The 27886-nt window shown below is 48.2% G+C and overlaps 2 protein-coding genes across 2 annotated transcripts in view; one reads left to right on the plus strand and one right to left on the minus strand.

The window, feature by feature from the left end:
• Nucleotides 1-11697, minus strand: part of INSYN2A (inhibitory synaptic factor 2A) — a 37293-nt gene extending 25596 nt beyond the window's left edge. Inside the window, exon 1 of the mRNA XM_055346340.1 lies at nt 10526-11697. Coding sequence (XP_055202315.1) covers nt 10526-11697 — 1172 coding nt within the window. The remainder of the gene's footprint in view (nt 1-10525) is intronic.
• The window catches only part of DOCK1 (dedicator of cytokinesis 1), a 498451-nt gene that overhangs the window by 228801 nt on the left and 241764 nt on the right, over nt 1-27886 (plus strand).

Here is a 27886-nt window from a genome sequence, read left to right on the forward strand (position 1 = left end):
AGGGCAGCTTGCAGTGCTTGTTTTCATTATAAAGGGAAATAAAATGGTGGCCATTGGCGGAGCATGGCAGCCCGTGGGACGCTTCAAGGGTGCGGGAGTCCATGGGGGCCAGCAGGTGTCCCCTGCTTCTCCCTCCACCCTCTGCCTCTCCTCCAGCAGTGCTTCCCTGCTCTCCTTAAGGATCTGCCTCATTTCCTTGCTCTCTTCCCTTTACACAGAGCCATGCATGATGAAGAAACAGGAATTTATTATTATTGTTATTATTACAGATACATTATTATGACTGTCAGAAATAGGGTGGGCAGCACGATACTGCCCTCGTGGTGCTCTGTCCTCTGACTCGGACAGAGATGGACACAGAAGTAAACACTATTATTAGGGCGGGACTTTTCAGAGTTTTATAATCAGATTTCCATAATACAAAATCATAGTATGTAGGAATTAGGGAAGATAGTACTTCTTATTTTGTGCGTGGATGGTCCGGTTACATTACCAACAGGGCAAAGCTTGCATTTTCTTTCTTACGTTCCTAAGCTGCAAAATGATAACCGTGATGACAAACAAGTCGCTCGCCCCAAAGGGCATCAGGAGTAGTAGCTATTAATAAGGAAAACAACTTTTTAGGGCTGAGCTGAGGCTCAGTTGATTAACTTGTTTTCCTGGAAGACAGATAAAGCTGAAGCTATACCTTATTGAAAATTAATGAAAATGAATTATGGTGGCAGTGGCTACCAAACTAGAATGAGAATAGGCATCGGGGTATGTTGCACTGAAGCAGGTTTTCCTTGGCTTGCCAAGTTTCCCTAGCACTGGCACTGCTACATGGAGTCTGACTTAACAGAGGTTTTAATTTGAAAGCATTAATGTGCATTTGCTAGTATAGTTCTGATCCTAAATATCCACAGAGCCCTTCATTTTTCATTTACAATTTCTTTTGATGTGTTTTTTTAGAGCAGTTTAGTTCATTTTAAGTCAGAACCTCCTCTTTGTGAAGCGTTTGTGCTTTGTTTCAAAAGTCCGACCTCGTGCTTGTTTTTTTTAAACAACCGCTTCAGAGCTCTTGCAGTTGAAGATTAAAATCTTGAACGTGTAGTGTCGTCATTTATGAGATTCTTGATGTCCATTTATGAGACTTTTATCTGGGGAGATAGTCTAGTGCTGTAACCAATGAGACAGCGATAGGAAAAAAATTTATTCTGTTTTTGGTGCCTAGGACCTCCATTCCCGTAAATGTCCTTTCAAATCCGGCCGTTAGAATACACACATGCTTGTTTTGGTTGCATTGAAAACTTTCCTCCAACCTGTTGTTCACATGAATGGAGACGTACATTCGAGGAAGGTAGAGCCAGCTGGGCCTGTGGCGGTCACTCATAGAGCCACTGATGTGACACATGCAATAGGAAGACCTTGGAGGGTTCTCCCCAGGACGGTTGCCTCTGGATAGATTTTTGTACTCGGCACTTAGGTCCCCCGACTTCAGAAGATCAATGCCTCTGATTTTTTTTTTTTGAAATTACCTCACGGAGGACATTCCTCTTACTGATTATGAGTCCTTAAAAGCATGTGTCAGTACTGGCATCCCTTTAAACGGTGCTTTCTGCTTTCTCCATTATGTAAGTTTGCAAAGATCTCGCCACTTCTAGGCCCAAGAGCCTCTTCGTCCCTTCAAGAAAAAGTAAGAATCCAGATTTGCAGTAGCAACAAGAATGCCTGCTTTTTAATTCTCTGCAAACATACCAGGTTTGCCATTTTCAGAGGATGAGAGAGCAGGTGCTCAGGCCTGACATATCTAGATGTGAAGTCTCACTCTGCCATTCTCACCAGCCTTCCGGCCTTGGAGATGTCACCTGCATAGCCAGGCTTTGGTTTTCTGGTGCAGATAATTCTTACCTTCAGTGTTATTTTGAGAATTCAGTGCCACAATGCAGAATGCTCGTATGTTGGAGGGGCTCAGAATCGATGGGCTTTATGGGCGTTTTGCCTAGAGATACTCACTTCCTCGAACTCTTGCAATATCCAGTGGGCAACAGAGCTCAAGCCATTTTTGCATAGCTTTAGCAGAAATAGAATGGGATTTTAAAAAGTATTTGAAAACTAGAACTTGCATTTCATCTCTTAAAAAAAAAAAAACACCTGAATTCTGGGACACAAATCCATAAATTCCATAAATGTTCATGTCATGCCTTGAATTGCTCATTTTATCTGCAAGTGGGGTATCTGGATTGCCTAGTAGCTCTGTGGTGAGGCATTTATTCACCTACCAACTTAAAAGGCCGGGGAGGTATTTGAAATCTATTTTGGCATTCTGCACAGGGAGATTATTTAAATTACATTTTCGAGTATGTGTGTGATACCTACATGAAGCCCAAAGCAAGAATTTGGAATGTGTTTTATATTCTTACAAATATATTTGCTTCATTTTTCATATTAAGGATGGAAAGACATTATTTTTCAAGAACTTAAAAAAAAAAAGTGTTTACAAAGTTACATACACACAAGCTGTAGCGAAGACTCACCCCGGCCCTGTGCATTAAGGGAAGAGAAAGCTGGATAGTCTGTGATGCTTGCTTCTGTTGCAGAATCACAAAACATAATTTCTACTTGGGACTTGAAACTTGAATGTTTGATCACAAATATATAAAAGCCATTAGTTGTAACAGAAAAAGAAAACAGAAAGGTGTTCCGGAAATCTGTTCGGAGGCTGGCAGCCGAACAGGATGGAAGCCAATTCGAGCATGTGTAGCAGGTGAAGAGATAAGTACTAAAGTGTCAAGAGATAAGAAAATACGACGGTGGGATCCCTGAACGCATTTATTGAGGAACGTTCGTAGAGAGGGCTCTCCTGCTTTATTCTTTCTCCCTCTCTGTAAACTTTTATATGTATTTGAAGGCAGTGGCTGAAATGACGATGTTGTTAAGCCTTTCTGGAGGATTTGTGTCTCGAGCCGAAAGGAGCTGTGGGGTCCCTTGTGTCATCGGGACTGTCCTCTCAGAAGGGACCATGTAGCTGGGAGAGGCTTGGCCAGGGTGTTCCCGACCCCGCACCCCGCCTTGTCCGAGACACCGGATCCAAGTGGCCTGTGCGTGTCTCTGAAAATGGAATCAGGGCTGATGTCCCCCTTCGTAATCCTCCCTCCCTCCTAATCTTTGGAAAGAAACCAGCCTGTCTAATAAAGCAGGAAAGTCTCTCTTGACAGTGTTTATTTCCACTCGCCTCCTTGCTTAACCTCCCGGCACTTTTGTACTTGGAAGGCTTCTTCTCAGTAACAGAGTAATTTGGAAGGAGGTAACTTGTACTGTGTGCAAACACCAGCCTGGATTGAGAGCCTCGTCCTCCGTGTTCCATTTAATCTGCAAGAGAAGTCCACGAGGCAGGTGCTCTTAGCTGTTACAGAGACAGAAGCTGAAGCTCAGAAGAGGTTCAAAGCTGTGCCTAAGCACAGCTGGGGGAGAGGGGGGCAGAGCAAAGTCGCCAACTCAGGACCGGCTGACTGCCGAGCCCCGGTGGTTCCACTCCCCTCCCCTCCTGGATCTCCTTCCCGGAAAATGGAAAAATGAAGGGAGCGGGAGGCAGACCTCGGCCGGCTGGCTGGAATGCCTGGGTGACGACAAATATGCAGAGGCACCGAAACTGATTTATCAAGAAGATTAGAAAATGAAGTGCTGACATTTTCATCCTGCTCGGGTAGGGAATGCAGAGGGATAGGAGTGCATTTGGCAGGGAATGAGGAGCTTTGTGCTCCTGATCTCGATGCCCGGTGCTGCGTTCCCTCTGCTGCTCACAGTGCCCCGCTCTTCTGTGATGCATCGTGCCAGGCGCCGGAAGGCGGCACACAGGACTCATTCCAGAGGAGACCCACAAGGGTTGTCTGCGGAACCTCTAACGGCCACCCACTTCCCGTCTTCGAAGTGCGGCCATTCCAGCTAACCAGGTGGAAGGCTTCCACCTCAGTAGGTGGGTGGGTTTGGCAAGAGCAAGCCCAGCATCCGTCCAGAGGATGCCCAGTCCCGTGGAGCCGGGACTACCACCTTCCTGTGCCCAGCTTCTCCCTCGGCTCTTGGCGGGGGCTCTCGGATGTTCCAAGTCAGTCTCATGCTGAGACTCGGTGGTTCCTGTGTTCATGCCCTGGCTGCCGTGGGGGTGCACGGATTCCCATGTTGGCCCATCCTGCTCTGTGACTTCAGCTGTCCCCTTATGCTTCCTCTGTAATTGTGAGGCAGTATTTATTTATTCTGTTTGGGCATGGATAATGAAGGGAACTTCGGAGAGATTTCTCATCCCCTGACAGGTCCTTCTGAAGAGTGCCTGATTCTGAGGGATTTGTCAATACAGGGACATAAGAGAAAGCAAGGATATCACTTCTGTCCATGTAGCATCGATATCCAGGTGAAAGCACGTCACGGCACGCAACCATGTGCTGGGATGACCTCTTATTCCTGCTGGTGGGAGAGTGACACCTTCACGTTTTAAACAAATGCTGTCATGTATGTAAACGTGCAAATTACGTGCAAATTATATATACGTGAATGACCTACACACACGGAGTTCGCAAGCAGAACCCTGCAGGTTGCATGGGCTGATGATGAACAGTCAAGTGTAGGCTTGGAACAAACTGACCAGCAGTGGCCTGGGGATGCTTCCGCGGCGAGCCTGAGCTCATCGGACTTGTTTCCTCTCCTTGCCCGGCCCAGGACTCGGCGGGTAGGAGACTCTTGGTCGAGGCCTTCCGAACATGCAATGAATGGTACGCCTGTCCGTCTGCCAGTCACACCCCTGGCGTTGTCCCGCACCCGTCTTCTGACCTGGTTTTCAGTTGAGTAAATGTGGTCCTTCCGTTTACAAGACCATGTGGCAAACTGTGCTTATGGCCCAGATCCGGCTACTGGCTGTTACGTGCCTAGTTACACGGGAACACAGCCACCCTCATTTGTATACATACTGCCTGTGACTGCTTTCATGATACTGTGGCAGAGCTGAATCGTTTGAACAGAGACGGCTGTGGCCTTCAAAGCCGAAAATATTTACTATCTGGCCCTTTGTAGAGAAAGTGTGCCAACATCTGCCAGGTCGAAAGGTGACTCCGAGGTCTTCAAATAAACATAGATCCTGATTTTTTTTTTCCCTCCCCCTGTAGATGGGAGTAGCTACATACCTTCACCCGCTGTGTGGCCGGCCTCCTTGCTTTAGTGATTAAAAGCAAAGCAAAGCTGGACCAACAACACAGGATTCCACGCTGGGTTTGCATTAACTTGTTGCTGCCCTCAGGTCTTTATTCCTACCTGCTTTGTCTTCAAAGCCACCGTGAGCACTGCCCTCAAAGGGTCCCCGGTTTCAGGGGGATTCCCTTGGCTTGTTTTTTCCTTGCTCTCTCCGTGTGCCCTGGACCTCCTGTCACAGAGAAAGACTCTTTCTTGGTGAGGTTGACCCGGCTGGACAGGGCCCTGAGAGTGGTGGCAGGGATGAACGGGAGACTGGGTCACTGGATTTATAGCCCTCCCTGCAAGCTGCTGGAGTCCTTGGGCTGGTTTGTTATTTAGGATTTTCTTCTTTAAAGTGATGGTCTCACATTTGCTCTGACTCAGTACAGCTGCAGAGCCTCCGGGCTTCAAGATTTCATCTCTGCCTATCCATCACGTTTGACGGCCCGGAATGGCCCGGGTTCTGCTCTCTCCTTTTTTACCCCCCAACACCCAGGCCTGCAGGTAACACCCAGCTGACGCCGGGAGAGATGTGATCGGTGAAAGGGCCCACTTCACTCTGGGTAGCGACAGATCCTGCCCTCATGCATGATAGCTCGACTGAAGCGCCTCATGTTGTTTCGGGTCTTCTCTGAATAGCAGAGTAACATTAGGCTGTCACCACCACCGAACCCACAGAGACGCTCAGTGTGCCGGGGTGCCGTCTCAGAAGTAAATAACCATCTCCCCATGGAGTGCCCATCACATTGGCTGGTGATGGCACAGCAGGAACATTTCAGATCTGGAGCTCGTGGGTCAGAGGGTCTCCTGCCCGAGCAGCCCATGGCTGCTCTGGGGAATTACAGCTGTTACAAGAAGTACTTGGGTTTTTAAACTCAGTGCCCCGTTTGCTGGGTTCTCAGCCTTCGACAACTACATTAGTGGCCTATTGAGGCAGCCTGTGTGACCCTGAGCTTTCTGGGAAGAGACAAGAATAATACGGAGAGCTCTGAAATAAGCAGGATAATTCTTGGCATTCATGCAAGCAGACTGACCACATGCTGCCCGCACTGCATAGAGTGAGCGATTTTAGCGAACTGCCCAAACGTTTTACAAGGGACTAAAAGACATGATTTGGAATACTTCTTGCACAGCTACCTACGTATGGAATGCATCCTCTGAAATGCTATTAGAACACGTCCCTTCCTCGGTGCCCACTGGGTGCTGGTTTCTGCTTCTAGCTTTTGCAGACATCATCTTTAAGCTCCTAGTAGCCTGGCTTGGTAGGAGAGGACATTGAAGCTCCCCGAGATTAAGTAACTTTCCTGAGCAGAAAACACTACCACGGCCTTTTGGAAATCTACAGAAGCAAATGAGATTAATGAACCTCACGAAAAATACTTTGGAGGTTACTGAACGTGGTTGGGGTTGGTGACATAGGAATTCCCATGCACAGAACAGCTCAAGAAGCTTGTCTGACAGACTCAGGCACACAGTTTGTGCAAACTCACTAGTGAAAAGAAATCCTATGGAAAGGTTATACTTTCAGTGTTCTTCGAGAAACAGAAGTTGGGCCCTGGACCCTAGCCAAGTTCCAAAAGTATTGCCTTCCTTGGCTCTGTCCTAACATCATAAACCAGAGCAGGCCCTTGGCCTCACCGTGCGAGGTGGGTTTTGGAGGGAGATCTGTAGTGGGACTCAAAGTCGTGTGTCCCACAATGCACATAAGATGCCTGTCCTTGGGATCTCTGGGTGGCTCAGCTGTTTAGCGCCTGCCTTCAGCCCGGGGCGTGATCCTGGAGTCCCGGGATCGAGTCCCACATCAGGCTCCCTGCATGGAGCCTACTTCTTCTCTATGTCTCTGCCCCCCCCCCCCATGAATAAATAAATAAAATCTTAAAAAAAAAAATGCCTGTCCTCACTAGGTCTCCTCCCAGTGTGGGCAAACTCTTTACAAAGTAGGCTCTCCGTGCTTAATTAGGGGTGGAAGATGGGGAGGGAAACTTATTTTACCCAGCTTCTGAGCATCCTCCACTCTTGATGATTTTGTAAACTCTAGAAAACTCTACTAGTATTTTAACTTGGTCATGAAATTCTTTGTCAGTGTTACATAATGACTATATAATAATCTGTGTAGAGTTTTTTTTTTTTTTAAACCATGAGATGCAACGAGAACACCTATTCCACTGGCTTAGATGGAGTACGTACAATAAGTCCTGCAAATTCCTCCTTTAGCATGATTGTCCTGGAGCATGCCCTTCAGGGGCATGGTTTAATGCTCAAAAGAGCAGAAGGTTAAATTTTCCAGATTTTGTGATCTGGTTGAAATTGGCCACGACAGCAATATTTACACCACAGAAATCAGCAAATGCTGTTGCCCCACCCCCAGTACCAGTTGTTACAGATGAGCCAACACACCTGTCTTCCACCCTCCGGCTCCGTGCTGGTGTCAGAAACCCAGGAGAGGGAAAGAGAAGGAGCTTGCCTCTTCTCTGCAAATCTGTGAGGCTGCTGGCCTCACATCCTGCCATGGTAAAGAGTGGTGGAATTTGGCCAAATTAATGACCTCGGGCATTGGCAAGAGGGCCCACCTCTAGGGTGGCCTTGGAGTTTGAAGTCATGTGACTGTTACCCAAGTCCAGAGGGCTCAGAGATCGAGGTGGAAGGGAAGGTCTAGAAGAGACGTGGGAATTCACCAGGACACTCAACTGCTGTTCTGCAGCAAGCTCGTCATGTGCAGGCAGCAGTTGAACTAGGGATTGATTTTAAACTCAGCTCACCCTTTGCCTTGATCTATAGTGCTCAGTCCTCATACAGTTAAGAGCCAGGCGCAGCGCCCCATTTTGGGGAGACCGGGGTGAAGGATGTCTTGTAACCTTGGCAGTGCTCTGTGTACTATGCGATGGCCAGTCATCACGTATGGCTCTCGAGCACCTGAGATGTTCCCAGTAGGACCGAAAAACTGAATTTACAATTGTAATTAATCTGAGTTGTAATTAATCGGAGTTTGTGTCTGGTGGGTACTGTACTGGATAGAGCAGCTCAGGGCTTGTAGGAAGAATATTGGTGGAAGCCGGTGTGCTGGGAGTGTGGTGGGTACATTTGTCACACTGGACTCAGATGCGGGGCTAAGTGTTCCCCAAACCCCAGCATCTTTGACCAGCTAGACCAATCAGTGCTCGTGCCACTGCAGTTATCAACCCATTCAGATGCACCTGGCTATGGGCTAACTGCATTAGAGGGTCACCCCACATCATCCTCTACTTCCATCTATAGGATGAGTGATGATCTCCAACCTACGGGTGAAAACATGGGGCACAGAGGAGTGGAGCCCTTGGCCCAGGTCCTCAGAGTCAGAATTCCCACCCTAAAGATGTCTCAGTAAGTGCAAGAGCACCGTGTAGACTGGCAGCGTTGCAGAGAACTCAGAGGATCCCATGTAAAACAAATCTCTACACTTGTTCTAATAGGATGAGGAGGACACATCTAAATGTGATTCTCCTTTCATGACGTATCCATGTGTGTTCAGCCTTGGCGGGCTTTTAGCTTGGCACCTCCCCTTGTGAGCGTACACATTTAGTATATGCATTTGGCTTTATACCGTTTGGTGGCTTTTTTAATTTTGGGAGGGGGGAGGGAATGCCCCAGCAAGTAATGTTGGTATCTTCCTATCTTGCTGTCTGATTCCAGTCACTACAAGCTGTATCGAAGTCAGGGAATGGGTCCCTATTGGGACCCTGTTAGGCTTGTTCAGTCTTCGGTGGGAATGTGGTCTCCCGATGTTAGACCCACCTGAGCGTGTTGCTTTCGGATGTGTACGTATTCAAGTCTAAATGACTGAAATGGGATGAAAATGGAAATGTAAACCCAAGGCTGAAAGAGGCCTTTTGAAAATATTCTACAATGTTAGGTTATCACTGATCCCCACAGAGATTAGCTTATGATTGGCTGACAGCTAAATACCATCAAATGCAGACTGTACTTTGCATGGCGGGGCAGGTGGGGGGTGGGGGCGTGTGGAGTTCTTGAGAACCAACTCTTCTTACAGATGGGTCACCTGCAGTCAGTTGGAAAAGCCAGAAACCAGGTGCAGAACCTGCACCAGGCACCTTGCCTCTGGAGCCACGGCCTAAGCCTCGCCTACTGCCTTGGGCCATAGAAACCGTTTCCTCCCCCTTGTTTGCGATAGGCAAACACCAAACACAGTATAACCAAAGCACAAAAATCCTCCTGAGGAAACTGTGCATCAGTGATCTGCTGCCCCGGTGATGCATTTCTTGGCTTCCCTTCATGCTGGCTTCTAGCTCACATAACCAGGGGTAGAGGTCCCCAGGGTGGGAACTAAGCACAACTAACTAACTACATGCCTCAGAACCCCCCTCCAGACCACAGGCTGCAGGGAGTCCAGACTGTGCCGAGGGGAAATGGGAAACAGAAAACCTGGCATCAAGATGAAGACCAGAAGCCATGGGCAATGTTTCTCGAGAAGCGTGGCACTAGAGCACTGCTGGCATATTTGTTTCCGTGAAGCACACGGCCGGGTCCTTCTAGCTAGGGTGCTCACGGCTACCATCCTTACTGTTAGGTCCGCTGCCTTTAAATTTGCTGCCGCCAATTTCCAAGTTCAAAAGATGGAAAACAAAGCTCTGCACTCTGTTATCAATGCTGGGTGGTCTTGGCCACCAACTGGGTATGATTCCCTCTCTAGTCCAGCTGCACACAGAAGACAACTCGTAGGGGGAAAGGCACGGTCTCCTAATCACACAGACAGGGCTTGCCTAAGGCTAAGCATTGCTTCTAGGAGCTCCACATCGGGACAGAGAAACATACCCTCTATTGTGTGAGGCCTTGTACAGTCCTGAATATCAATGTTACTCTAATGATTTAATATAACCAAGTCAGCATTTGCTTTGCAGATGCCATTTCAATTCTTTTTTTCTTCTGTCATAGGATTCCTAAGAGGCGAGTGGTTTCTCATTTAGCCCTTTTGGACTGGTGTAGCTGTTATACCTCATCCATATCCTAATAAACCTTTTGTCTTAGGACATCCAAAGTTAAGACCCGTCATTTCATTCATTCAAAACAGAGGTATAGGATTCAAATTCCAGGCCAGGCAGATGAATGCCAAGCACCAAGTACATCTTCACGGCGAGTATACAGTGAAGTCCTAGCCTCAAAAAATAACCCCCCCCCCCCCCGCCCCAGCTTGCGCTGTCCTCGGACTATCACCTGTCCACAGAAATGCTGGCACTGCTCTGGCTACGGGTTTGGGCCCTGGAGGCTACACGGGTCCCTGGGGGGGGGGGGTGAGCCCGCACGGCTTCACGAGAAACGTGGGCATACATACCCTTCCCGATGGGCCTCTCCTTTCTCCAACTCCTGAATGACCCCCAAGAGCACTTTGATGGTTTCCTGGCTGGAACTGATCAGGTCCTCCATCACCTGCAGCTGTGCTTTCAGGTCGACCACCTCCGTGTGAGGCACGATTTGTCGGCATTCTTCGCCCGCCGCGGCGGCCGGGGGGCAAGGCTGGCTCTCCTCCCCCGGCGGGGCTCGAGTCTGCGGGGGCTGCTCACTACATTCGGGGGACAGGCACTGCGTCGGGGGCGAGCAGGCGGCCGCGGGGCCCGGGGCGGCCCGGAGCCCGTCGAGGCGCGCGGCCCTCCTGGGCTCCTGCTCGGCCGCCGGGCAGAGGGGCCGCTCGCCTGGGGCGCCGGGGTTTGACCAGGAGGCCTCGGGGCCCCGGGGCCCGGGGGCAGGCGCGTACACGGCGGCCACCTCCGTCTTAAACAGCGTCCCGTGGGCCGCCGGAGCGGCCTCGTCGGTGTCCGGCGTCGCGCGGCCGGGCCTCGGCTTCCCGGGCAGCGCGGGCTCGGGCCCCGGGGCGTCGGGCAGGGCCCCGTCTGGGCAGCTGGCCTCGGCAGGGCCGCCGCCCGGCTCCGCACAGTTGACCGCGGCCGGCCGCTCCAGCGCGTCCACGGGCTCGTCCGAGTGGGCCACCGGGGCCGCCGCCTTGGGCACCCGGCCGCCACCCCACGGCCGGCCGGCCTCCCCGGGGCCCTCCTCGCGCTTGTCCTTGGCGTCCGGCCCGAACCCGTTGTTTTGACTTTTAAAGGCGTCCGCCGCCGGGATGCCCTTGAGGTTCCCTTTCTTGCGGTCCAGAGGGAAGGTCTGGTAGCACTTTTTGAGGTCCGGCGAGGTCTGCACGCCCGTGCTCTTGGTGACATTGGGGATGGACCTGCGAGCGGGCACGGTCATGTACTTGCGGTAGGCCGCCCTGGAGGACGCGGGCTTGGCCTCCCGCCTGTCGCCCGGCGGCCCCGCCGGGAGCTGCGCGTCCCGCTGCTCATTCTGCGCCTCGCAGATATCCTTAAACCGCACCTGTAGGGCTTTATTCCGTTTTTTAATCTGCCGGTTGGGATCCAGGGCATACTTCATCTCCAGGGCCAGGCAGGCGGCAGGTTCCACTTCACCCTCGGACGTCGTGAGTACGCATTTGCTGGTTTCCTTACTGACCATGATTCCTGCGTTCAGAAACAGCAACACAGACGTCAGGGACACAGAAACACACACGCGAACACACGCGCCGCACCGACTTCCAGCGAACGGGACTACTGCCTGCTTCCTAATTATTTTTTAAACAGGTGAGGCTGGCCTTTATGTTAAGGAAAATCAGACAGGCGGAGAATTGCTGGCAGGCACAGCTTGAAATGCTTCTCAGATATTAAAGCCTGCTTGCTTTTCCATGTGGGATACACTCGTTTCTTTTGATAGTAATGCATGTTTCCCCATTAGACAAACCTGTTTTACTATATTCATCAAGAAGCCCAACGATGCTGCCTCTTTCCGCTTTGCAAATTATCATTTCACATACACGTCCCCACTTCATAGGCAGATGGTTTTCCAAATGCATCTTACTCGGTTTGGGTTTTTACTAGTTTTTGAGGATGACGTGATTAATCTATTATTGGAATCCAAGAGAATTGCTGTTTTCTTATTGGAGATTCGAAGTCCTGATCAGATAAATGTGGAGAGCCCTACACGAGGGACTCAAATGAATCTATTTGTCTTAGCCGCTATGGATGCCATGGGACGACACGGCATCCTGCTCTATGGGGAGACCAGAAAGGATGAGTCTTTGCGCTGTGGCTTGCCTCTAATGGGTTACACTAGCCCTAGAGAAGAACACTGGGTTTCCCTGCGTCTACAAGGACAGCGTTAGCAACTCTTTTCTTTGATTCTGGGGAGAGTGGTATTTGAAAATACTTTTTTTTTTCTTTAAAAGAAATTATTCATTCTAGAATCAAGTTTTGTGTTTTGATCACAACCTCTGAAAATGAAAACAATGGTGGTTGTTTCAGTATTTAAATCCTGAAAGAAAATAAAATCACAAGGCTTTATGTTAATCATGCAAATTCATCTTGGGCTGAATTATTAAATGCATCTAAAAAGGTGCAGGTGGCCGACGATCCCTCTGGGGAATACCAGTGGGGTAAATGCCTTCACTTTATCAGGCAGATTCACAGCTGCTCATCGCACGTGGAAGAATTTTCTTGCGGGCTGAACTTAAAGGAAGAAAATATAGTTATGTTGTTTGTGAGTTTGTGTTTGAGAAGAAAATAGATGGGGGGAACTGGGGTGTGCAGGGGCCTGGCGTTGGAGCACCGTGTGCAGAGAGGCAAGGTCATGGACACGAGCTAGCAGAATGAGAACCGGCCTGGGCCGCACTGCCTGGTCCACCTGTTGACAGGCCCTTTGGTCTGTCATTGGAGAAGCCTGTGAACCCAGGACTGAAACCTCCAGGGTCGCTTCTCTCCAGAAATGACCAGGGAACTTGGTGGGTCGTCACAGCCGCTCTAGAAGTCAGTGAGTGAGTGGGCCACCAGGAGCTCCGCTGATGTATGAAGACTATACCTAACACCTTCCGTGCCGTGCGGCCCATTTGAAGGAGCAAAGTGGGGATCAGAGAGGTTATGTCATTTGTTAATGTCACATAGTAAGTAGGACATACACGCAGGAGCCAGATCCTTATCTCCCAGATGCCTGAGGTCATGCTGTTTATCATGATGTCAAATGTCCAACACAGGCAGGACACCTCCCCCTACTCTTAGTTCTTATTGGGTTAGGATTGCGGGCCAGTGGGCAAGGTGGTCTGGTGAAGGAAAAGAATTGGGGAGAAGCCCAGAGTCCTCATGTGAGACCTTGTTCTAGAACTGCCTCTCCCTGCCGTCTGGAGACTCTGTTAAATTGGCCTCTGCATCACAAACCAGCATGGCCCTGGCACTCTGCAGGTCTCCACTAGACTCACTGAACAAAAAGGCTTAGAGAAAACTTAATTATTTCATCACTTATGCCATGATGATGAACTGGCAGTCATGTTGGAGGACAGCAGAAATCCGCTCTGCAGAATTTGGTGTAAGTCAGAGGGCCAGGGTTTCTCAGCCTTGGCGCTCCGGGCTTTTAGGCTGGGTGACTGTTCTCCTGTGCACGCAGAAATGTCGAGCAGCATCCCAGCTTCTACCCACTAGATGGAAGGAGCAGCCTCTCAGTATGCCAGCTAGAAAGGTCTCCAGACGTTGCCAAAGGGCTCTGGGGGGTGGCAGAGCACAGCCACCCCTGGGTAAGAACCACCACACCAGACCGTTCATCGTGGGTGCTGGAGTGTGTCCCTGAAAGGGACGGGCATGGGAGAGCAGAGTGAATGACCAGGAACAGATGGCAGTGTCCTGACACCCGGGGGCATGGATGATCTAGAAGGTGCCTGTTCTCAAGGGCTCATCTGGAAAAGGCCCAGCTCTGTGCTGAGCCAGGAGGGAGCCACGTCCTCGTGCCACATTCTGCATCTGTGTGTCCTCTGACTAAGGAATTACCCAAAACGGTCCATCTCCTAGGAAGTCTGGAGAAGACCGAGCATAAGCCTTCTTTGGCTTCTGGAGCTTTACTGGGTGCTGAGGATAGCTGGAGGCCTCCCGGCAGTTTTGGAGAGACCTGTAAAGGGAAGGAGTGGAACGGAGCCGTATCGTCTCCTGGCGCTGTGTTGGGAGGACTAGATTCTGGAGAGTGGGGAGGGTAGAGCATGGCTGCTAAAGACAGGTAATATAGATCTTTTACAGACACTTACCCCAATAGGTTAAAGTGGACTTGGTGTGGGGAAGGCACGTGGGTGTGTTGGGGGGGGATAATGAGAAAATTAAATCTCAACCCTCCTATCTCATAATCACTCTTGAACTGCCTCTTTGTTGTCCAGCTCTGTCACACTATATTGTGCCATCATTCTGCAGAAGACCTTCCTACTAGGGAAAATTTGAAAGGGAGAGCATTTTTACAAAAAGCAATTTACTAGTGATTTTTCAGCCTTTTCCCTGCCACTCCTGAAAAATGTGTGTCTGAATAAGTTTGTCCTACCATGTTATTCATCATTGCGATTTGCCAGGAACTGCACTGAAATAATTTTCTTACATCAGTCTGCTGGTTTGGAAAGATATTCTGAATCTTGGACCCAACCATCAACCTAATAAAACAAATCCGAAAAATTAATTGCCAGTGGCAAAATAATAATAATAATAATAAAGCAATTCTAAGCTCTTCTCAGTTTTACAGGGAGTTGCTAAGTATATAAAAATCATTTTCCTATTAGTGAAAATCATGGTGGTACTTGGGGACTTTTTTTTTTCTTTTTTTCCTCAGGGTAGTTTGTTGGTGAATTCGGTTTTAAAGTGGTAGAAATTGAATTGTCCTCATCCCACTGATAAGTAAGACATCAAAGGATTCTTATAGTTGACTTATTTGGACTTCAGATGGAGATCTGTGCACCTTTTGATGCCTGGGTGGCGTTTTCTAAAGCTTCAGAATGCAATTTTCCTGGACGTTAGGAATTACTTTTCATAGGAAATGGTTACCCCTTTCCAGGGCGTTCACTTACTGTTCATGGGGCAGGGGGGATGCGGGCTGGTAGAGATCATTAAGGCAATGTTTTTGTCAGGAAAGGAAATATGGGCGTTCTAACAGAAGACATCCCGCCGGTCAAACCTTGCGGCACACTTCATTCATCCGTCGTGCCTGCGCTCATTCATTCAGCAATTAGTGTGCACGTGTTACGGTGTGATGTCAACGCGCAGTCCGCGTGTACTTCTCTTATCAAATGCCAGCGCGGTCTGCAGGGCACTTGCATCTCCTCCTTGACCCTCAGGGCAGCCTCACAGGGGACACACTATTGCTGTCCTCAAACTACAGATTGAGAAATTGAACCTCTAGATTTTTTTTTTTTTGGTAATATGCTGGGAGTCCTACCCCTTGAGGGCCCCTGCCTGGATCCCTCCAAATCCCAAGGCACCGAACCACTGCCCTGTCCAGGGAAACCTGTAGCCTGAAGGAAGTGCCCTGCAGTGAACCTCAGAAAGCATCCAAAGGCTGGAACTTGTCTGAGCAATTTCCTCGGCCTGTCTGTCACAGGGTCTCCGGGTGCAAGTTGTGCAGAGAAGCTCCAGGTGGGTCCCAGGAGCACACCTGTCCCTGGGCACAGACGTGGTGGGGGCTGCCCGGAGGGCTGGACTCCTCGGGAAGCCACACGGGCATGTTCGGCGCTGGCTCGCCCTGGCCGTGTCACCTCTGAGGACCGTGGGCTCTGGTTCTTGGAGTTAATCTCTTGGCTCCCGAGCAGCGGGAGTTCATCAAGTTTATTTTTCATAAGAAAATGGTGTTTTGGAATTCATCGGACTGTGCCGTCTTGAGGCGAATACGGCGAGTCACGGTTGAGCCCGTCTGGCTCTGGGAGAGCTCGATGTCGAGGAGCTGTTCGGAATGTAAATGTCTTAATTACCCTCAAATTAAAGTGCATAATCAAATGTGAGTTGTAAATATATAAACCTTGTATTTTTAGATTAGTGATGGAGACTCATCTCTGTGTGCTGCTTTAAATTAATAGCTTATATAAAAATGTTCATTCCAGCTTCAAGGAGTGGAAAATGGAAGCAACTAAAAGCCTAACAATAGGTAAACGGTTAAGTAAACGGTGGTGTACGTCCACTCAGTGTGGCCATTAGAATGATAATTATAAAGATTACTTAGTATCCTAGGAAAACACTTATGAAATCATGTTAAGTGAAAGGAAGCCGTCTACCAAATTGTGCTGGAAGAAAATGAACAAACATGGTCATCACCACTGTGGTTTTAAGATAGTGCATTTGGGGAGATCTACTTTCCATTCTGCATTCCGCTTTTTGTTGGGGGAGCTGCATTATCATTGTTTGCCAATTAAAAAAAAACACAGGGCAAAGTGGGTCCACACCTTAGGCAGGATGACAGGACCGGGCAGCTGGAAAGTATAAACACTGGGATCAGAAGAAGAAAAACCCAGAAATGATTAGATTTGGGTATGCACAGTCTCCCAAAGGTCATCTTTTACTGTTTGAGGATGCTCTGAATAAAGAAATAAAATAGCACAGATGCAGATGCGAGCGTGTCTTCGCACGTACACATGTACACGGGTGTGCGCGGGTAGGTTAGGAGAAGGGGTGTTTAGTCGCAAATATGTCAGTACATGAGCAAGCTCACTGCTGGGAGGAGACCTGCCATCTGTTTTAATTAGAAATAAAAATGGATTTGACGTATCCTCTGCATTTATTTTCTGAAGCCAACTGGAATCTCAGCAGCTGACAGGAGACTCTCCACCAGATTAGCCCCATTCCTAACATGTCTGCGCTCCCGAGAGGTTTCGGTTAGGCCCCGTGCGGGGCTGTCTGTGGCCTGGCGTGGCGGACCGACCGTGGGGGCTGGTGAGTGCGCTGGCTTGCCAGGACACCCCTAGTGTCCCATCCGACAGTGGAGATAGCTGAAAGAGCTAGGCAAGCAATCTGATGAGTCTGGAAGGGGACTGTATGATATTATTGGTTTTTCTAGTGGCTTTCCCGCTGTTGAGACACCTTGGAGTCACAGATGCTGGCTGGAATTCAAGATTAATTGGGTCAGCATTTTATTCCATATGCTGAGGGAATGCCTGAGCATTAGGCTGGTCAGGACGGGGGAGGGGGGCCAGTGAACCTACCCTTCTTTTAACACTCACCTTCCCGGAGGGAAAGGAAAAGGCCGCATCCCACCCCTGCAGTGAACTCATTTGTGTCGTGAAAGAGTTAAACTTTGAAGGCCTATTTCCTAGGCGCCGATTGATTCTTCCAAAATGGAAGTCCTCCCTTCCTAACTGCTATAGATTTTGGACTGTGCCTTGGTTAGATTCATTATCCCGTTTAATTTCCTTTAATACACTGAAATGATATTTTTCCAGACATTTGTTCACTTCTTCAAAGGTCATTGATTCGAGAGGACTGAAATGGGGTAACAAAATGAAAACACACACCCCTCCGAGATGGAGCGCTTAGGGAGGAGGCTGCCCCAGGTCTCCGCGGTGTGGGAGGAATTGGGGCCCAGCCATGCCCCCTTCCCTTGATTTGTGGGAGACGGCAGTAAGGCCTCCAGCATTAAGAACTGATGAGCGTCCAGTCAGAAGTAGCGGAAAGGGGCACTCGTGCAGCTCCGATGCAGGCTTCACGCAGATGGAAACCAGCTTAGGGGGAGGCCCCGGTTCATGCATATCCGTGATTTCCGAAAACACATCGCCAGCCACAGAAAACGTACCGTCGATCACTTCAGCCACATGGTGCAAATCGCTTTTGCCACACAGACTCACACTGCACTGCTTCTGATGAGTGGGGGACCACCTAATGAGAGGAAGGGAACCATCCATGTCATACACGGATGCTTGGGGTTTAGCATTGAGGTTTTAGAGAAACCAAGAAATGGTCCTCGTCCAAGGAGGAGCAAACCATCCTCCTCCATTTGCTTCACTACGTGGTTCTCTGATCTTTAGCTTACACTGATGTTAACCTTTGCTTATCCTCTGTCCAAGTGGAATCTCAATTAGTAGAAATGAATTAGCAAAATTTTATGATGTCGGCGAAAACCAACTAGGGAAAATGCCTCCTCCAAGTGAGATGCTACATCAGCGTAGAAAACGGCTTTTATTTGCAGCAGTTAGCTTTGCTACCTAATGATGTCCAAAGAGAGTCCAGAAAAACTGGTTCCAGCAACCCATCAAAATCATATATAAGATTAGTATAAGCAACTAATTTCCCTGCTCTTTTCTCACCAGCAGGCAGGACAACTGGGCAAGGTGTTAAATGTAAGGGCTCTGGCTTTGAATGTAGCTCTTAGGTAGGCATAGACTATTGTAGCACAGGTCCCGCCCGCTCTATTGCCTGTGTGGTTCTGGGCCATCAAGCAGCAACCAGCTGGTAGTTTGGAGCCCAAGACCAGGAGGTTGGAGTTGGTAGGATTTGGAAGAGGTGGCCTCCTTTGCTTAGACTTTGCGGGAATCTCAAGTGAAAACATGTACATCATGGAATGAACTTTGGGATTGTTTTGCCTTACCAAAGATGATGAATCCTTATGTATTATTAATTATTATTATTATTATTATTTTACTAAATGGCATGTTTCCACTCATGATCTATCCTTGGGCTAAAATTAGAACATTGATTTTTCCAAAAAATAACTATGTCAAAAGAGTATATGTTTTCCCTGCTGTTTCTTGAAGCTGAATCTCAGGATACCATTTGGGAACACCGAGGGCAGGATTTCTGCGGGGAAGTAACCAATCACTGCAGATGAAATGATTTAGAGCTGAAGATGCGATCTGTCTTCCTGGCAAGACAGTGTGAGTGCCCATCTATTACCATCAAAACAGGAATCCCCCCCCCCCCTTGTATTTTTCTCTGTAGTGCATCTCCTGTGTTTCCCTGGTCCAGCCAAACTATAGAGTTTGCTAGGTCTTGAGTTTACCTATGGAGGTAGCTAAGCCAAGAAAGAAAGGGAGAAATGAGCATTTCTTGTAATCAGCTTCTGCTTCTAAGTGGGCAGCAAAACGTAGAGCAATGACAGCCCCAAGAGCCTATGTACAGAATCCTAACAAGAGGCCGTGGGCCATGACCTATGTGTGACCCTGAGGTGGACCAGACTGTACCCAGAAACATAGCTGCTATGCCCCCCTCGGCCACGCGTGGAGCAGGGGCACCCGCTATTACATGCAGGACTGAACTTGGCTTGCAATGGGGCCAAAAGCCCCATGCCCCAACTTAGGATGGTGGCGAGTCCCCAGCGCTCCGTTGTCAGGGCCTCCTGGCAAGTGCTGGCAATGCTCTCAGCCTGATTCATTCTCTGGCTTAAGTCTTTGAAGCCAGTCTTCTCCAGGTCTCAGGGATTTTTGTTTTTCCTTTCTGTTGCTTTACCCATTGGCTTTTTCCTTCCTGTTTCCACTGCTCCCACCCTGACCTTGGCGTTCTCACGTCCCCTGCCCTCAGCTCTCCATCCTCCCCTCCTGCAGGTCCTGCTCGTCCAGGCTTCAAGTTTCTGTTCTGTCTCTAGAACACGCCATGGTCTCTCCCTGCTTCGTGTCTCCGGTTCCCGTGGTTCCTGTTCTAGGACTGTGCCCCCGGCCTCCCCTCCCCAGGTGGGGTCTCTGTGATGGTCCAGGTCTACCCCTCCCTTCTCTGTCTGCTCCAGTCCTCGTGCTGCCTTCCCTGCATGGGGAACAGCACCTGCCTGTCTGGGGTGACCTGGCACCGTACCAGGTGCTGGGCACGCAGGAGAAGGAGGCACAGTCCTGAGCAAAGGCATGCATCTGTGCCTCCCCGGGGGACTCGGAAGAGCAGGCCTGAAGCATGAGTCACTCTTCTTTGATATGTATCAGTTCTCTCCTTACACAAATAAAGTGATTATAGACGAGGTCCCTGGAAGCACCTCTTTCCCCCTAACTCAGTCAGCTTTGATATCTGCTAATTGGTGTAAGAATATAATGATCCATGTTACAGGATCCTCACAGCTGGGGCCTCACCCATGGTATTTCCAGAAGGCTGACGATGGGTCTACCATATTATATTGGTGGCTCCCAAGGATTCTTTCTGTGTTGCCTCGATTTTCAGACTGGATGGAACGTGGCTGTTTTCTGAAATCTGGGTAGAAATTAGATGAGTGGAAGGGAGAGAGGCATATGGTTTTCTGAGGCTAATAAGTAAAACCATGTCTGGAGATTCTGGTCTTCTGAATCATGGCATAACTATCTTGAGTTTGAGTGTATTCAGCATTACCGTAAATTCTTTTCGTTGCTTACAGAAGAGAAAGAGATGACCCATACACTCAGAAAAATGAGTATATGGTTCAGAAATGGTGTATGTAGGTGACCCATGAACCACACGAAGCATAGAGATGCCAAACCCTGCAGAATCAAAAATCTGCATCTAACTTTTATTTATTCTTATTTTTATTTTTTTAAATATTTTATTTATTTATTCATGAGAGACACACAGAGAGAGAGGCGGAGACACAGCAGAGGGAGAAGCAGGCTCCCTGGAGGGAGCCCGATGTGGGGATTTAATCCCGGGACCCCGGGATCATGCCTTGGGCCAAAGGCAGGCGCTAAACCGCTGAGCCACCCAGGGATTCCCTGCATCTAACTTTTAACTCCCTCAAGACATAACTACCAGGACTTCTGGGTGGCTCAGTGGTTGAGCACCTCCCTTCAGCCCAGGGCGTGAGCCTGGAGTCTCGGGATTGAGTCCCACGTCAGGCCTTGCATGGAGCCTGCTTGTCTCTCTACTGCCTATGTCTCTGTGTCTCTTATGAATAAATAAAAAATGTATTAAAAAAAAAGACATAACTACCAATAGCCTTTTGTTGACCGGAAGCCTTACTGATAACATAATGTTGATTAGCACATTTTGCATGTTGTATATATTACATACTGTATTCTTAAAGTAAGCTAAGGAAAATGGTATCAAGAAATCATAAGAAAGGAAAAAAAATACATTTATAGTACTGAAAAAGAAAAACCCAAAACTCGCTTATAAATGGGCTCGCACAGTTCAAACCCACGTTGTTCAAGGCCGAACTGTGTGTTATATGCAGTACAGTGGGGTCCTCACGACATCTGCGTTGTAGTAAATAGGACTTGCTGGGGAGTGCCAGTCCATTAGTTCTTACATCATCCAGCTCTGTGCTCAAGAGCGGGATGTGGTAGTAGCAAAATTCGTTCAGAATTTAATTCAAAAACTTCAAGGGCTTGGGATGACTAAAGCATTGTAAAGTGTGGAGTCTTTGCTAATCTCGGCCTTCTAATTGGACTCTGGGTTTTTGCTCTAGAGAAGGAGCCACGGACCTGCGGGGTGGGGATCCACGGAGGGTCTCCAGTGCACCTGTGAGTCCGGTTACTTCAGAGGGGGGTGTTCGGCACAGAGCTTTTGAATGAAATAACTTTCGTTTCTCCTTACTTTGAATGGAGTACATGCTCTATACAATTATTCTCAATAAATAAGATCAATACTTAGAAATTGAATTCTACACCACATTTTGTTCACGATGAACATGGAGAGGAAGTAAGAGGGGAGTGGAGAAGTAGCAAGAGCCAGACAACAGGAGGGGAAGGGTAGGGTGGGAACCGCCCAGAGAGAGACACATAGGAGAGGAAGGGTGGTCCTCAGGAAAGTTAGTCCCACCACGCCGCGTCCCATCCTGCCTGCTGTTACCTACTCGGAGCCTCTGCTGTCAGCTTTTGGTTCTCGAGGGGCCGCTGGAGCAGCCCCCTATCCTATCTAGAGTGGAGCGGGCCAGCTCATCGGCGCTAGGACAGGCCTCTGGGGCAGGACATCATAAGGCTGCGCACTCCCTGAAGCCCCCAACACAGTTTGTGCAAGTATTAAAGTTAATGAATAATCCTATTTTAAGTTCCTATTTCTGCATTCTGCTTCTCCTTGTTCATCTCTCCGATATCTTCTTGGGTTGGGTGGTCCCTTCCTTGACAAGGGATGCAAGAAAAGGGAGTGAAAGGACACGGGAATGGATGGTGAAGGGTCATGAAGAGAAGTTGGCACCACTGTGAGTGAGCAGTAATGACAATGAGGAAGCGAGGCTCTGGGTACATGGGGATCCTAAAGGTAGTTTTTAAAAGGAAACCGTAAATCTTTCCAAAACCTCAAGTGACCCTTCTAGGCTTGGCCTACTTGAAGCCGTGGGCGGGAGCATAGGTGTTCGAGAGGTGGAACCTTTTTAGGAGTTTTGGTTTATTTTGTTTTGTTTTCTTATAAGGCATTTCCAGTTACGTAGGAGTAGAGACTGGAAGGAGACATGCTCTTCCTGAAGGCTTCTACCCCTGAGCCCGGCTTTTCTAGAAAACGTGTATTAATCCCCACCCCAGTCCAGGTCACTCAGAGTTCCTGGGGATGGAGCCACGGAGACGGGGCGGCAGAGATCCACGTACTAATGCATCCTTTCCGAAGATCCACGAGGCCACCCCTCCTCCTCTTCTCCTTCCTGCTCTATTGCTAAAGCACAGGGCAACATGTGGCACATAAAGTGCCCATAAATATTTATTGAACGAAGGGAAGAGTGAGGGATGCCCCCGGGGAGCCAGGAGCGCTGGCCCCTTCCATTTTGTCTAGAATGAACTTGGGGCTCAGCCAGGTGTTGGGCCGATCACCAACACGGCCCAGGCCGCAGCCGGCATGTGAACCTTTCCGTGGCCTTGCTTGTGGGGCAGCCGTGGGGACAGGTTCACATCCCTAGTGACCAGTCATTGTCAGGGTTTAAAACATAAGGTGTTTTGTTAGGTTTTTTTTTTTTTTTTTTTTGTATTATTTTGTTTTGCTTTCTTTTTTTGCCGTGTGGACAGATGATTGAATGGCAGAGTCCAAATAAAGCGTCCCCTGGCAGGTGAATAGCAGGAAGACCCGAAATAGCAGGGCACCTTCACACCTTTGTTCTTCTGCTGTTTCTGGCTGGGGATGCAAAACATCCACAGTTCGGCCCTTTCCTAGGAATTCCGTGGCTGGGGGCAGCTCTTCAGAACCAGAGATCCGCGGTTTGGGACGAGTTAACTAGGAACATTGCCAGACTTTTCAGAGGGTGATTTACTTTTGGGTTTTCCATGTAGAACTTTGTGAATTGGTGAGGTGGCGTGCCCTCAGGCTTGCCTGCTTGGCATTGTCACACTCCGTAGGCTTTTCGGGACAAAGCGGTTCCTGGCTACGCAGTCTCACCTGATCCTTAAGAACTGCGGTGTAGACACCGCCTGCCTGGTCTTGAGTTCCGGCCCAGAATCCGGGGCTCGCTACACAGTCTGGGGGAGTGAAGGTGGAGTGGGAGCTGATGCTTCTGTGGTGCTTGGCAGAGCTTCGGTGCCATTTCACACTTTATGTTCTCGCATCGCGTTCTCCAAACACCCTCTGAAGGAGGGGGTGCCATTTTTTGTAAAGGGGGTGCAATCGAGGCATGGATAGGCAGGCGAATCAGTGCCCATGGCCACACAGACAGCGCTGGCACAGAACTGGGAGTGCAGATGCAGGCAGTGTGGCTCGGACACTGCTCTCACCGCTCCGGGCTGTGACGCGGGCACAGTAGGTCGGTGCCGTGAAAACCCTCCGTATACGGTCCTGGTGAGGCTGGCAAGGACAGGCACACTGAGAGCATGTTCTAGTATGTGGATGACACTGGATACCATCTGTTCCTCGACAGAAACATGCTTGAGAACCAGCTGGAGGGTTGCAAACCTTGGATGGCTGATTAAAAGTATACAGTTGTCCCGGTTTTCTGCTTCAAGCTGGGTACGCCATTGGTCATTCTCACTGACTCTTTGGGGCTAGACTTAGAACTATGCTAATGCTTCGATGTAGAATTTAATGATCGTTAGGTGTGAACTGGGAGCCTGGAGCCCTGGATGAGAGTCCTTTCTCTACCACTCATCACCTGACCCTGCGCCGTGGAGTAGCACGTCTGCCCTGTCCAGTAAGACTGGGTGTTACGAGACCCAGTGTTCCAACCACGTGATAAATTCCATCGTTCAGCCTCACCTTGGGTATTTTTGGAACACCAGCAAATCTGATAGACACAAGAAAGTGGGGATACACTTAAAGGGGAGTTAACTTCATCTGTGGAGACCAATATTGATAGCAAGAACAAAGCAACTTAAGCAAGGCTGGGAAGCACGTCTCTGAAGCCACCGTGCTGACAACTAACATTAAAACAAACACAGACAGTGAGTGATTGAGAAAAGTAGTTACCATTGGGCTCTGCAATGACCGGAAAAGCCAAATGAAAGCTATGGTTTGAAAGTCGAGGAACTTCTTTGTTTCGGCCATTTCTTCAATGTCAAGCATGTGGCACCAACTTTTCTGGGGAATGATTCTGTCCACACTTCTCTGAGCTCTGTGAGTCTCACGGGCACGATTAACAGGAAACTGGTCATTTGTACCATGTGATTTCAACAAAGAAAAAAGAAAAAGAGCAAGTCTTTATGCACCATTCTGGTGCTGGTAAACAAGAAGTGATAAATTGATGAGCCTGCCCCAAAGATCAGTGGAGTTGATGTCGTGATGTCAGATGGAGTTGTGAGGTCAAGGCCGAGAGGCAGACACATGTCTTCCGGTCATCTCGAGGTGACCCAGTGTATTTTGGTAAAGCTCCTGTGAAAATTCCTTCCAACCAAAAATGTCAGCATTTGGGGTATAAGTGCACCGAATCGGTCTGATGGGAGGCAAGTTAGAATCTCCCATTTTTCCTTGTTTCTTTTATCCCAATACTAAGCCATTAAATGCAAACACCTTTTTTCTTTAGAAACTCAACTTCTACCCAACTGAATTTTTACCAAGGAAGACTCTAAGGCTGAGTTTGGTGGTAGAAAAACCCAAATCTTTGATACCTTCTTGTTTCCTAAACACTGTGCGGCCACATGTAAGAACCATCCATTTCGAGAAGCAGGCTTCCTTTCTACCACCTTATGTGTTTCCTTTTAATTTCTACTACAAAAAAGGTACAACTGGAAGTCAAAGAGAAAAATTATTGTCCAATCTGGATTCCCTGAATTTCTAGCAAAATCATTGACTAGGTTTATTACTAAGAGCCTCATTAAATATTTATTAAGCACCTGTTTTTAGACAGTACTATTCTTAGTCCTTTAAGAGTTTCTTTGTGTGTTGAATCCTTGGTCCATTGTTCTCTGCTTTGAAAGTATTTCTGCTGTTAGTTTTAAGAAGTAAAAGATGATGAAAAACCTATTTTTTAAAACAGTCCTCCTGGTTGGAAACTCAAACTCAACTTTCTAATGGCAATCGCCTCGTTTCCCCCAAACCTGCTGGTTCCTTGACAGAGATTCTCTGTTTTCACTTAGATTACCCACCACCCGGTTCCCATCTTTAATCCCTTCTTCATGTTGCCATGTTACAAAGATGTGCCATGCAGGATGTTTCTCTCGCAGCTGCCCCCTTACATTGTTCCCTAGTGCCACCAGTTACCCTTGATATCAATTAGTCGTCACCTATTACACCCTCTCAACTGGTCTCCAGGTCCTCGACTCTGGTTTATCTCTAGCTAACAAGACGCAGTCTTCTGGAAATGCATGTTATTGTTCCAAGTATTCAGGGGTCCCCCATAGCCAGGCAGCGCCTCCCGTCCTGCTGGTTCTTCCTCAAGCTGGCTGCACAGTCCTGCTTCACTCTCTGATCCCCACTCTTCCACCTTTGCCCAGTGTCACATCTCACTCTTCCCATACAAACCTCTTGCTCTCACCACCCGGCGAGTGGGCTCAGCTCCGGGATTTGCACGTGCTGGGCTTAGGAGTCCAGTCTCAACCTTCATCCCGGGCAGGGCATCACTTTTTCTTGGGAACCTCCAAGGGTGCTGTCTATCCTATCCTGATTCTACCTCCCACCTCCTCTCGTCCTCCCGGACTGGAGCTTCTCGAGGGCCTGTCACTTGGTTTCTTGACACTCACATGCTGCCTTGGCCACTGCTGCTGCTGCTCAGTACGTTTCCATGGACAAGCAGTGCTTGGTGGACAAAACCATTTTCATGTCAGTCTACTTTCCCTATGTTTGCCCATGTTCAGAACCCAGATTTGATAGTTCCACTACATTTCCCAGGACATGAAAATCGCTTACTATGAAAGTACATTACAGCTGATTTGAGGTCTTCAGTCTAACCATGAAGGACAGAAGCAAAAGCTAGAGAAATGAGAAGTTGACACACACACGGGATGCTTCCTGGGGAACAACCAGTGTGGAGGGACCCACATCACCACTGGAATGACCTAGAAACACGAACAAAGACCGGTCAGTTCCATTAAGGTTGAGTGTGAGTGTGACGTATCTCCACGGTGGCTCCTTAGCAGGGCCCCAGGCCATGAGCCTCCCCTCTCTGCTCTTTCCCTCTGGAGTTCTGAGGGGAGAACCACTTTCATTTGTGGCAGCCCACAGCCTCCTCCTCACATCTCTCGTATGCTGCAGTTTACTGCATTTCATTTTATGCCCAGGGCTAGATTATTAAGGTTTGAATTGGAATTTCCCATAGTAACTGTAACACAAACTTTGATTAGCATTTTGCCATGCTGTGACTATTTTTAAAAAAATTTCTTGGGCCCGGTCATGGCTCTAATAGCGTAACTCAGGTGAACAGACAACGTGTCCACGTGATTCCCTCTCTGATCTGGCTCAAACTTCCCCGACATGGTAAAGAGGAGAGTGCTGTGGATGTACAGTACTCTGGATAATCTGATCAATACTCTATACAAGCAATACTCATGAAGAATGACTTTGGAGATAGTTCTTTCCAAATTCCTTTGAAATATGGTATTAGCAAAAAAGGTTTTTACTGTGGAAACATGATTTCCTTCTTGTCCCTAATATCTGCTTTTCTGTATTCAACTTAATTTTTTCACTGTCCCAATATGAGTTTGAGACTCAGCCTTCAGCAGGAAGACAGGGAGCTATCAGGTTAGAGTGTTTTGTTTTTATTTAGATCAGCGGTTCGTCTCTGGATAATATCTTTGTATACCTCAGAGTCCCTCCACTCATTCATTATGGTTATGAATGATGTCTGAAGTGCATATGACTCACACCCACACTGAATATCCTGATGACTTATGGTAGAGGAGCCTCTGAATGAGTTTATATCAGGAATTGAATTTGGAACTAGGAGATGTCTCTGAAGTTATGGTTTCTCTTCTTCTGAGAGGTAAGATTCTTGGTTGCTTGGAGACACTTTAGTGCCTCCGGATCCGAAGCAGAGACATTATCATACGTAGTCGAGAGGATTGAACCTGTACTTGGTGTGGTTTACTGTTTAACATGAGAGCTTCACAACTTGTTTGTATGAATCCCCGCAGGGTCCCCACAACTTGGTATCAGTCCCTCTAGACTCTCCTTAATATATTAAGATACATTAACTTTTAAATTAAATGGATTAAAAATGATGATGTTTTACTATATTTATGCTATAGGATAGCTCACATACTGGAGAAAGACTTATCCAAATGTTTGTAGGCGAATTTCATGGTAATAAAAGTGTTGTCATGTAATATCAATCATATTAAATTTTCCTTTAAAATATTGAAGTCACTCCATAATGTTATGAAATATTAAAATCAAATATGTGAGGAGACTGAAAAGGATCTGCCTCATAAATTATGTCAGCTAATTTTGGGCTGGAAACAAAGGTCTCAGTGGAATTACGGTAGGGAAGGGTTCTTCACATTTACGAAGGAATTGTTTAAAAGAAAGCTGCCGGTGTTGTCTGGGGAGCTCCAATAACCTCACTTTACCCAGATGGCTGTGGTTTGCCTCAAACAGGCATGCTTTTAAAAATATATATATTTTATTTTATTTTATTATTTTTT

The sequence above is a fragment of the Nyctereutes procyonoides genome, unplaced genomic scaffold (genome assembly GCF_905146905.1).
Source record: "Nyctereutes procyonoides isolate TBG_1078 unplaced genomic scaffold, NYPRO_anot_genome, whole genome shotgun sequence".
NCBI classification, from domain to species: Eukaryota; Metazoa; Chordata; class Mammalia; order Carnivora; family Canidae; genus Nyctereutes; species Nyctereutes procyonoides.